This window comes from Paramormyrops kingsleyae, chromosome 11 (assembly GCF_048594095.1).
Source record: "Paramormyrops kingsleyae isolate MSU_618 chromosome 11, PKINGS_0.4, whole genome shotgun sequence".
Taxonomy (NCBI): Eukaryota; Metazoa; Chordata; class Actinopteri; order Osteoglossiformes; family Mormyridae; genus Paramormyrops; species Paramormyrops kingsleyae.
The window spans coordinates 12,131,296-12,143,020 of NC_132807.1; the positions used below are offsets into that span (position 1 = coordinate 12,131,296).

The window sequence follows — 11,725 nt, forward strand, 5'->3', positions numbered from 1 at the left end:
TATTCACCAAACGTGATATTTAATTTTCATTAGGCCTACATTTAAGATATCATTATTCTTTCAGTGTATGTAAATGTGCAATTAGGCGTTTTAGATACCCATAACTAATAATTAATGCATCATTTAAGCAAAAAAGCTTCAAAATCTCCAGTAAAAAGGAGGACCCTCCCCACGGAGTGCGCTCATTGGTCTAGTTGGGGAGCTGTCCCAAAGATAAGACACGCCCCGGAGTCTTAAACTCAAATATATGTAGCCTGGACCCCTACATCAGCAACAAGTACTGTGCCCAAAGAGGTCTGTAGTATCTGAAACAGAGGCACGCGATCGGCATCGATTTCTCTTTGCTATTTTTATGTTGATACGGTGAACGTGCATCCGGTATTTCGATTAGCAAATAAATAAAATAAACAGTGCAACGAACTTAAAGAGAATCTGGAGTTTGAGAGCAACAGGATGGAGTTGTCGGATATTCCTTTTCCAATTCCATCCGCAGATGACTTTTATGATGATCCCTGCTTCAACACATCAGACATGCACTTCTTCGAGGACCTGGATCCCAGGCTGGTACACGTGGGGCTGCTGAAACCGGATGATCACAGTCACAACGAAGACGAGCACATTCGAGCGCCGAGCGGACACCATCAGGCGGGCAGGTGTCTCCTCTGGGCGTGTAAGGCTTGCAAAAGGAAGACCACCAACGCCGACCGCAGGAAAGCTGCCACCATGCGGGAGAGAAGGCGGCTCAGCAAAGTAAACGACGCCTTCGAGACCCTGAAAAGGTGCACGTCCACGAACCCCAACCAGAGGCTACCAAAGGTGGAGATTCTCAGAAACGCCATCAGCTACATCGAGTCCCTGCAGGCCCTACTCAGGGGACAGGAAGAGAACTATTATCCTGTCCTTGAAAACTACAGTGGCGACTCTGATGCATCCAGTCCTCGATCAAACTGTTCAGATGGAATGGTGAGAAATGGCAGCATAAACCGTATTATTTTACATGCACATTTTAAATTCTTGCTTAAATTGTTATTTATGTACAAGCCTGCGAATTACTGGACGCAGCTTGTCATTTTTAACTGGCACTGTAAACATAATAGGCCTATGTATTGAACAAGGTGCCCTCATAAATGTAACCAGGCCATTTTATTCTCTACAGATCGACGTTAACGGCCCAACTTGCTCCTCAAGAAGAAATAGCAGCTGCGATAGTGTATACTTCAATGAAAATCCACATGGTATGTTTGCATTTATATATAAAGGAATGCTGTGTCGTATAGCCTAGATTTTAAGTGCGTATCACCCCAGCAAAAATAGGCCTAGTTTTTTTTTTCAGAGGAACTAACAAAATAACAAACCTAACATGGAATGTCTATTCAGTTGTAGTCAATTAAGTTCAACAAAACAACAAATAAATTTGCTACGATTTAATTAGACGTAGTGTAAAATTTGCCTGCGTCCTTTAATTAACTGAAAAGTACAGATCGGCCGAAAAATATTTTTTTTCCTGTAATATTCCTGCAGATTCCAGGCATAACACGAGGTCAATCATTTCCAGCTTGGATTGTCTGTCGAGTATCGTTCAGCGGATTTCAACAGAGGCACCCCCATGTCCCACAATCCAGGAGGGTTCCGAAGGGAGTCCCTGCTCCCCTCAAGCAGGATCGATACACGAAACGGGAACGCCCATCCTGTCTCCGACCAACTGTCCCCAGCCGGCACATGACCCCGTCTACCAGGTGTTATGAAGGATCCCAACAGCAAAGTAGACGGACCGTCGAAGAAAACTTAACATTCTTGATTATAAACCAATTTCTTCAAACGAAGAAGACGAACATATGGCCTTGCTGGCCACGTTTCTTGGGAATAACTGGAACGGCTGATTAAGGACTGGTGTGCTGTTTCTTAAAGCGAGAAGTACAATCATTAAACCATCACCAGCCTTGTTCATATTATAAAATAAAATCTCACACACATGCACATACTAACGCTAATATCCAGCTCAATATGTAATATAGGCCAATACAATCATGTGATTATCTCTGACGTACCTGCAGCAGTGGGTCACAATTCTAATGCTGTTTGGGGCGATCCTATTCGATTCTGCTTGAGTGAGTGTTATCGTTAAGTATATCCAAATATATTTATGACTTACATTTATGGATATTTTTTTTAAGGTAATTTTGATGAACACTCATTTTCTGTGCCACCAGGAGTGTTAATTATATTTTGATTTTTGTCATTCATAATCTTAAAAACGAGGACCATTTTGTATACTTGTATATAAGAGCTGGTTTGTTAAAACGTTTTACTATTTAATGTTGCTTGATGATGGCGACGCTTGGTTTGGTGTGTCGGATATTCAAAATTATATTTATATATCAAAACTGAGTGAATGTCAATGCGTTAATAAAGAATCCGATGGCTATTTATTTACAGAACTCTGCTTCGTTGTTTAATTTACAATCAATTATTATTTATTAGTTATTATAACTACACATAAAACTATTAACAGAGAAGTTCAGCATAATATTACACTAATTTAAAGAGCGATGCATCAATTTAATGAGACATGTCTTCGGCTAAACGCGCTTTTATTCAGCTTCAATAAAAACAGTTCCCACACGAATATTCCGCGTTGGTAATAATAAAGGAAATAAGGTATGTAAACAATAATCACAATATTATTATAAAACTTTTCAAAGCAGTCTCTGTATTAAGGATAAGTTAATATATTCTATATAATTATATACAATTAATATATGTTCTAACCAATGACAAACGTAATACAGCTGCTACGGTACAAATCAACCTTATAACTGATTGGCAAACAGCAGTTTTAACAAAGTAGCGATATAAAAACATTGCTTTAATATATGAATAATATACCGTGAAATAATTGCGGGCAGTGATGTGTTAGTCTATAGAGAATATGCTTAATACGAACACAGAACATTGATAACAATATTCTATTTTCTGTCTGCAATTCAATTTTGGTTCCAATTTTATTATAGCATACTTATTATATCACTAATAATATTATTATTTATCGATAAATAACTATCTGTTATTCTGCAAATGTTTGTCAGGTGTATGGTTTTGCATATTTCCATCATATTCTGTAGCGAAAAGTATCATTGAATATTTACATTTAAAAGCAGGCTTATGTCATTTGACAGGTTAAAACATGAGCATTTGTTTTTTATATAATGTATACTCTGCAGTTCGCAATGCTTTCAGATAAAATACCTTCAAGAAAGCCAATCTCATTGTTTATACTAAAATGTTGTTTTTAATTTTAATAGTTGCATTTCTCTTTTAAATAATTTCATTTACATAGTAGTATTGTTTAAAATATACGAATTAATTAAGTGCCATTAGCAAAGGAAACAAATTCGCTTACATGAAATTATCCAAACTAGCGGAGCTGTTTAGGTCTCTGCAGCATATTATTTATGTGATACTTTGTATAGTACCTTTGATTGCCGTTTATTGAATATAGATATAAAAGAAGATCTGTGCAAACTTATATAGTCGTTTAGCGCTTTACGTGTATATACAGACAGATAAAAACATAGAAATTCAAAAGCTCTGGTGACCGTGAATTTTCCTTGACAAGAGAACATATGAACTTTAGAGTGAATGTGAGAAAAGTTATTTTATTGAGCTGCCAACAATAACAAGATCTACAAAAATTGAAGGCAGAAGAATCACGCTTTATTTACAAAACTATTGAAAGGCAAGCAGCCCAGGATGGTGATATTATCTAGGCTACATAAAATAACTGTTTTCTGGACTTCACACACCACGCGTAGCTGTGAAGCATGGAGTGTCAATCGGGTCTCGGTCAGCGTTTTAGCTGTGGTGTTCGAAGGTGCGGTAGTTCCGTCTACGGCAGCAGTCCGAGCTCAAGCCTTGGTGTGAGGAAATGCCGGAGCCCCTGTGCGCCGGTCAGACGCTCTACTTCCTGCGACGAGCTGCGGCTCCCTTCTTGCTGCTGTAATACGGAAAGAGTTCAAGCGCAAATAAGTGAGAATTTTCGCTAAGAAACACAAGAAATCGGTAAAAAAAAAAAAAATAACAAAACCCCTTGTTCAGTTAGTCTAAAAAATATTTGCCCGCAGAGCAAAATTATCTTGTACTATTAAAATATGGGGAATCTTAGTTTCATTACTTGTTTTTAAATTACAGATTAATTATTGTCAGATGGCATGCTGGTCACTCACATCACACCATGCGTTACCTACCGTCATCTCGAAAATACGAACCTGCGTCAAGCATCCGATAAGGTTCATCATAGAATAATGTATTTCCATAAATTCTTTTTTAAGACTGTTGCACAAAAAATCATCCTCATGCATTCTCAAGCCATGACTCTTTGGATCCTAGGCCGAAGAAGTTTGGCGTGTCAAGCAAGCCACTTAAAAATTGTAGAAACCTGCTGAACTTCTGCGGTAAATGCGCACCAAGGATCATAGAAGTCACATATACCCTTCACCTCTAAAGCAATGAGCAAAGGACGAGACTCCACAACATACAACTTACGAGCTTAGTTGCTGAATGCTGCAGGAGAGCAGGAGTTCATTCTCTCCCGGTCAGTAATGGTTCTCTGGAAGTATCTAATTTACTATTTTCTAAATTATCTTACTAAGAGAGAAATATCTATATAAGGATACAGCACTGTTTGCTTGTGATGTGTGTTATGTGAAACCAATTCAATGCCCACATAATTCATAATTCTGAACAATCATACAAGAGCAGGCATTCTTTTTTTTAGAACATTTAGTAGATATGAGTGAGAGTTGACACATCGTACCTCAATTGCTAGTATGTGTATGATGTGTTAGCACTTTAATGGGGGAGTGGGTAAATGCATTTCTCAGGAACGGGCCTCTGGCCGTCTGGAATAGGAAATGCACCAGATTTCCATGCTGCTATCTGTGGGGACAGGGCAGAATGCTGCAAAGCCACTTACTGCTTCTGAAGCTCATCAATGCGGTTTCTGAGAGTGGTGACCTGAAAATGACACATGAGCGCGTTTAAAGCCAGGCAGGGCCATTACCTTGTGGGAGCCCCATGCTCACCTTTGAGAAGACCTCGTTGCCATGGAGACTGCCTGAAGATGTCTGAGACTGAGGAAAACCAAAGGTACACACACCACGCCACAAAAAGTGTTTTTTTTTTTCTTTCAGGCCGAAAGATATATTTTCGCCGTGGGAAATTGCGTGGGTTGTGGGTTTGCAATGGTTTTCCAGCTCATCAAAGGTAGAAATCGGTACCAGTCAACAGGACCCTAAGACTCACAAGTGTTGATCATCCCAAAGCTTTGAGCACTGTCAGAAAGAGCAAAGACCCGTTGTTTTGACCTGTAAGCCTGGGTGCAGTCACTTACCTGTGAGGACACTATAGTGTCAGGGGCAAAAGATCTTTTCTTTGGGTGCAGAAACACCCGTCAAAAATGATATAAGTAGAAATGGACTGCAATATATAAAAACATTTTCATTAACCTGTAGTCCAATTAAAAAGAAAAAAAATTATTAATTTTTAAGATGCCTCAATCTGCTTTATATAACAGCAGATGACAGGTCAATTTTTTGACTAATTATATTGGACAAATGCTTAACTTGTTGAAGAGACCAGCTTAATTTTGCAAGGTCAACATTCCTCTTTACAGGACTGTAAACCTTGCATCTTTCATTGCGTATCGGTTTCAGTTGTGCTCCAATGCTGACCTTGTGCCCCGTTTCCATGGCGCACTCATAACGTCCCATGCAGGCAGACCATGCCCTGCCAGCTGAGCCCTGCCGCTTTGCACCGTACGCTGCATTACTTACTATTTACTCAGCTCTTCCACCCTCTTACGTAGTGTTGTAACCTGGATGAGATCAAAGCAGAGCTGCATTCATTTTGGAACTGGACGCATTGGTTCCTGTGGAATGGGACTATACCCCAGCTTAAAGCCTTATGAACACCATGTAAGACACCGCTTACTTAATGAAGGCTCATTCCGGATCACTGTACACCGGAACAGGGCTATTTATATGTCCTCTTGGCAGAAGAACACCCAAGTGCTTTTAGTTCATAACTGTCGCAGTTCTAGAAGAAGCCTGTGTGAAACCCGACCACTAAAAATCATAAACGTCAGCAATTAAACCAACTGATAGCTGAAGACATCACTTTACAAATCAGAACTCTGAAAATGGGTAATGTTGCTTCATGTCATGAGCATCTTGCATCTTCCCTCCGATCTCTTCATTCTTCAGAACAGAAGAACTGTTCCCTGTTATCTTCAAATTCAGATTATGCCAGAAATGAACTAGATGAGATTTTACTGATAAAGTACATGACAAAGGGAGACGGCTGAGGTGACCGACACAGCCACCCAGAAGAGTGGATGCTCACCTCATACTTCTGCTTCTTCAGCTTCTCGAGATGATCGAACTTCTCAGACTCCAGGGAATGCATCCAGTCCCACAGCTCCTTCGCCTTCTCCCTGTAGGAGAACAACTGCTGTCACCAACTGTCCATTGCAGACATCCCCTTCAGATTGGGCAGTGAGTAATGTAATCAATGGTGTAGCAGAAAGTTTGACATTGGGGATGACAGCGCAATAATACAAATAAAAAGATTTATTTAGTGAGGGGGATGAATGAATCTAAATTAAACAATGGGGGGGGGGCATGTCTTCCGCAACCCCCCGGTCCCTGCACCACTGAGTGTAAGGCATTAGTTCATAAAGGGTCCTATCACAGCACCCTTAAGCAAGTTACATTGCAAAAATATTTCACTAATTTATCCAGTTGTGTAAAGTGATAAAATGGTAAGTTATTTTGGGCCAGTGTGGCTGCTAAGATATTAAAGTTGCTTCCCAGGGATTATCGACATGCTCCACCAAGGGCATTTGGACATTTGGAAAACCCAGCTGTTCACCTCAGCTTGTCTTCATTCAGATGGTCGACGTTGAGAGCCTTGCGTCTATCAGCCAGGATTTTCTTCTTCTTCTCTCTCTCAGTCTGCTTTTTCCCACCCCTTTTCGAGTCAGCCTGTAAATTCCACACCAAGAATAAGCAAGTAGCAATTAACCCGCTGATTGATCGTATTACATATCTAATGCACGTCTAGGTTTACACCCTTAACAGCGACAGCTCACCGTGGAGCTGTGAGGAGGTGTGAGACATGAGCAGCACGCATTAAGGCAAAAAAAATCAATTTTTAATTGCTGTGAGTAGATAAAGCACCTTCTGCAGGTAGCTGCTGTACTGGGAGCCCATGTTGGCCAGAGCAGATTTTTTCTTAGCGTCCTCATCAGCTCTCTTCTTGGCGTCTGCTTCCTCCCTCTTCAGCCTCTCCTCCTGCAAGGGCAATCGCGACACAGGGCGTTGGCGCAGGTGGGGTCTTGTGGGAATACCACCAGAGGAGTAAGGGTGGAGTATTTCTGATGCGTACCTCACGTCTGGCCTGGCGTTCCTTGTCCTTCTCGGCCCGGATCCTCTGCTGCTCTGACCTCTCCGCCCTACGCTTCTCCTGTAGGCACACATACAGTAGACTTGGTATCATTACATTTCCGCAGCACTTGGGCTGACAGGGAGGGCTGCAGATAAACCCTGTCACTTACAATTCTTTCCTTGAGGGCAATGATCTCCTCCTCCTCCTTTTTTCTGTGCTCAAAGTGAGCATCGATCAGGGCCTGAAGTTCAATAAGATCTTTGTTCTGCCTCTTCTTTTGGATGTCCTGTGAGTATTAAACACAGACATACAGACGGAGTCAGTTTCCCTTGACCTGTGAAAATGGTTTGTTTTTTGGTCAGGAGGAGACAGCACAATGTGACTGGCCAAACATGTTTACTCACATCAAAGTCTACTTTATCTCCTTCAGGAATTCTAGGTGCTGAAGGTCTGTGAAGATTGAAATCACATGTGATTTACTTCAAACTTATTTATTTCTATTTTGCCTCATTATAGTTTAAAGCTGAGAGTAAAGTTTACTAAAGCATTTCCCAAATGTATCCGGAGTGGAAAATATCCAAAGTAGAATTAGAAAGTTACTTACTTGAATTTTGGCTTCTCCTCTATTAAGTAATAATACAAAATAAAAAGGAACAAGGAGTTTCACAGTTAGACAAACTTAAGATATTAAGAAAGAAACAGGGTGCTCATTTTTCATACAATCAGTTCACCACGAAAATCCTAAATATTAATGCAATTGCTAAGGTTAACCACGGCATTGCACTCCTTCTTTAGAAAGTGTTAGCTGGTGGTACTCTAGGAAAATTCAGTCAATCTGTAATTTCTGTTATGCATATTACTGACAAAAACCCCTCACATCACAAAAGGATTCCCATTATTACACATCATTAATTCATTTTTTTTTATCAACAGAATCATAATCAAACAGTCACTTCAACCAAACAGAACTTCACTTTCATTTCAAAACTTAATTGTCTTCTAGGACGTGTTAATGTCTTTTAAAAGGCAAGATATAATGGGGAAACATCTCCAAAAGTATCCTGCATGACAGACACACGTGTTGTAATTTATCAGTATTATGAAAGTATATTATGCGCGTTAGCTTACGACTGGACCTTCACGTTCAGAAACAAAGCACCCCGACTGATAGTAATTTCCTTATAGGAAGTTATAGCTACCGACTTAATCACTTTCCCTGTTCGCTTAAGGATGCCCATGCAGGAGATACAAGTCAAGCTAACATGAGGAGTTATTATACAACAAAGTTAGGTCAGCATTTCATATTCTTTCACCCTTTTTCAGTTTTTTGCATCAACATCTCACTCTGGGGCACTTGAGCTGTGGTTTTTAGCCCCCTAGTTTTTGTTGTTGGCCAGGTCTATGTTTTCTGACTAAAAAGGCTTTATTGGGGGTGGGGGGATGCTGGTGTGTTAAAGAAACAACACATATAAGAAGCCCATCAACATACCTTCCTCTTCATAGGTCTCTGCAAGCAGCAAGCGTTGAAAGCAGAAGCAAAGTGGACACAGTTAGGGTCAATATTTCATGCCTCTGTGTTTGCGAACCTGGAATGTTGCTGCACACAAATGAGCATTAGCTTGGCTCAGCGTCGGCCTGGATGGTGCTTATGTGCAGCATCATTAGCACAGGATCAGCCTTTCCATGTATAACGGCAGCTGACCTTCCGGCACCATGCAAATACACAATGTGATGCGGACAGTCAGCTGAATATCGACCAGTGAGGGATGAGAAGGACAAGATGGCGAAAAGAAATTTTATGAAGGCTAAGCAATTTTTGAAAACCCGGCAAAAGTTACTGGTAGAGATAATACATTTTCTTTTAATATACATCTACTTTCAATACATTTCTATTCTGGAGAATTACAGGCAGTCAAGTTTAATATTAACGAGTCGATTATACATAAGCACATTGACAAGTAAGTCTAAATAGACCATGATATTTTATCAAATCTCCCATAAGTATGACAACCAGATCCTATTTGCCAAGTTAACAATATGGTTAATAATTTTTCAGTGTAGCAGCAGCAGAGAATATCAGGTTCCTGGAGCCTGGAGTAGGCTAAGTGTGGGAGATTGAGTACTGAGAGTACTGTGGCTAATTTACTGCTGAAACAAATGAATGATGGAAAGTTCAAATTAAGTGGCTCCAGAAGCTCTCAGTGCTAATTCAGTAAATATGCAATTAGTGACGAGCAGTTAAAAAATGCACACTGTATATACAGTAGATATACATGTATATACAGTAGAAATGATGTCTTCCTATTAAATGGGCAGTAGCATGAAGATGTCAAATATGGCAGCAGTATGGCGTGTAAGGTGCCGTTAGAATGGCCAAGCTACTGCTTTGGGGCTCTTCGGTCGACCAGATTCTCATAGACTGAGCCCCTATTTTTGTTCATTACAATCTAAATGCATGAGTTTGTTAAGTAAGTGCTTATATCACACACATATATATACACATATCCAATGTATATACATATGTGAAATGTTCCGAGAGAGATAGAGATTGTCTCTACTTTATAGCCAGATATGAAGAGGAGGTACCTTATCTCTACAGAACTAATATGGAAACAGTAAGTGCACTGCTATGTTTGGAAGGATGAATGAATATACATGCAACATACCTTCCTGCACTTCTTCCACTGGCTGAGGCTCTGGCTCTGGTTCTGGGGCTACCTCTTGCACTGGTTCTGGTTCTGGTTCTGGAGCTACCTCTGGCTCTGGTTCTGGCTCTGGAGCCACCTCTGGCGCTACTTCTACTTCTACAACCTCTTCGGCTACGGCTATGCGGCATGCACCGAGTGAACGGAGAGTGGGGGGGTCAGAGAGGTAGGTAAGCGGTGAGAGAAAGAGTCATCAGATAAAAGAGCATTCTTCAGTTAGTAAGGTCAGTATGTCACGGAGGAGGAGGGCAGGGGATGGCCACGAGCAGCGAGGACGGCCCAGAGGAAAGAGGTCTGCTGCCATATCTAAGGCAGGATGCCTACAGTTCAGGGAAATCAATGTCTAGCATCTAATATGATCAGGTACACAATGAATGCATTGACATTCTAGAAACAAAGTCATGTTCTAAACTCTAGAGGTCATTTTGCTTAGTTTACAGTCAGGGTCTTGTAATTTCCTCTGGATGACTGTGAGAGAGGGGCTCAGGACAGAAGTACCGGGCAGGACGTTCAGTTAACTGAACGCAACTACGTTGTTCTCGAATGTCAGGAATACTAGAGTTAAGGACGATGTAGACGCATGGAGTGCTGGGATGTCTTCAGCAAGACCACTTCTTACAATGTTTTGGGTAATATGTATTAATCAAATAAAACATTTTAAACACTGAAGGGTAAAATTAAGATTTTGTCTGACACGTTTCAGGCTGAGGAAAACTCCAGTTGGGGTTTTGACTCTTTTGATGATTAGGGGTAAAGGACCAGGGGTAAAGGACCAGGGGTAAAGTACCAGGGGTAAAGGACCAGGGGTAAAGGACCAGGGGTAAAGGACCAGGGGTAAAGGTGAGGATTGTTACAGTTACCATTTTCACCTCCCTAACTTCCTTTCAGTTTCCAAAAAACTGTGATTACAGTTACACAGCTGGTGTGTCTTCCATCATACAGCAAATATAACCCAATCCATGCAAAATGTTACATATTGTGTCTTCTGTAGCAGATCGAATGGAGTGGAGTTCGCAAGCCCAGACATGCAAGACATGCCCATCTGGCTTCTTTGTCCTTTGACTGGGACAATAAAAAAGCTTCAAAATTTCTCACATAAAATGAACTTAGTAAGATCATTATAAAATACATATTCTAAAGACAGTATCAGCATGTCTTTATTGCAACAAATTCAGATTTGCATAGTGTTAAGAGCAGAGCATCATTTAACTATTACTAAACTAAATGTCCCCAATGAAAGCAACTACTTATTCCCTGTATTTTAATTATGTGCATCTAAATGATATTGCAGGTGATATTTCTGTATATAACATAGCACCTCGATTTGACTGATCAATGTCTTAAAAAACAAAAAAAAGTATTTAGCACATATATATTGTTGGTGAGAGTAATCATTCGAAAACATTTTTGGATAATTAAACTGATATTTTGCTCCTGTTCACAAGATGTAGCACTAAAGTGAAGACAAGATCCACAATGTAAAGAGAAGATTACAGCAGACAAATAACATTTAGATGTAGGACACTTAGTTTTAAACAACAAAATCTGGGGAGATTTAAGATGTAGATTAGTAAGCA

At 40.3% G+C, this 11,725-nt stretch overlaps 2 protein-coding genes across 2 annotated transcripts; one reads left to right on the plus strand and one right to left on the minus strand.

The window, feature by feature from the left end:
• The first annotated feature begins 253 nt into the window (after nucleotides 1-253).
• Nucleotides 254-2,429, plus strand: LOC111840983 (myoblast determination protein 1 homolog). Its single transcript, XM_023806382.2, has 3 exons — nucleotides 254-963; nucleotides 1,157-1,235; nucleotides 1,522-2,429. Exons 1-3 carry the CDS (start codon nucleotides 454-456, stop codon nucleotides 1,743-1,745), a joined length of 813 nt encoding a protein of 270 aa, XP_023662150.1. The 5' UTR covers nucleotides 254-453; the 3' UTR covers nucleotides 1,746-2,429.
• A 1,211-nt stretch (nucleotides 2,430-3,640) lies between these two features.
• Nucleotides 3,641-10,329, minus strand: LOC111840952 (troponin T, fast skeletal muscle isoforms-like; the record flags this gene model as incomplete). Its single annotated transcript, XM_023806340.2, has 11 exons — nucleotides 3,641-3,994; nucleotides 4,973-5,013; nucleotides 6,400-6,490; nucleotides 6,928-7,040; nucleotides 7,236-7,349; nucleotides 7,444-7,521; nucleotides 7,613-7,729; nucleotides 7,848-7,893; nucleotides 8,048-8,066; nucleotides 8,933-8,950; nucleotides 10,110-10,329. Coding segments are annotated over 11 exons (894 nt in total), but the record flags the coding sequence as incomplete, so codon positions are not given.
• Between the last annotated feature and the right edge of the window lie 1,396 nt (nucleotides 10,330-11,725).

Excerpts from the sequence above, each read along its gene's own strand:
- LOC111840983 (XM_023806382.2), top strand. The coding sequence starts at position 454 with ATGGAGTTGTCGGATATTCCTTTTCCAATTCCATCCGCAGATGACTTT. Across the intron at positions 964-1,156 it reads CAAACTGTTCAGATGGAATG|ATCGACGTTAACGGCCCAAC; the intron begins GTGAGAAATGGC and ends TATTCTCTACAG. Across the intron at positions 1,236-1,521 it reads CTTCAATGAAAATCCACATG|ATTCCAGGCATAACACGAGG; the intron begins GTATGTTTGCAT and ends ATATTCCTGCAG.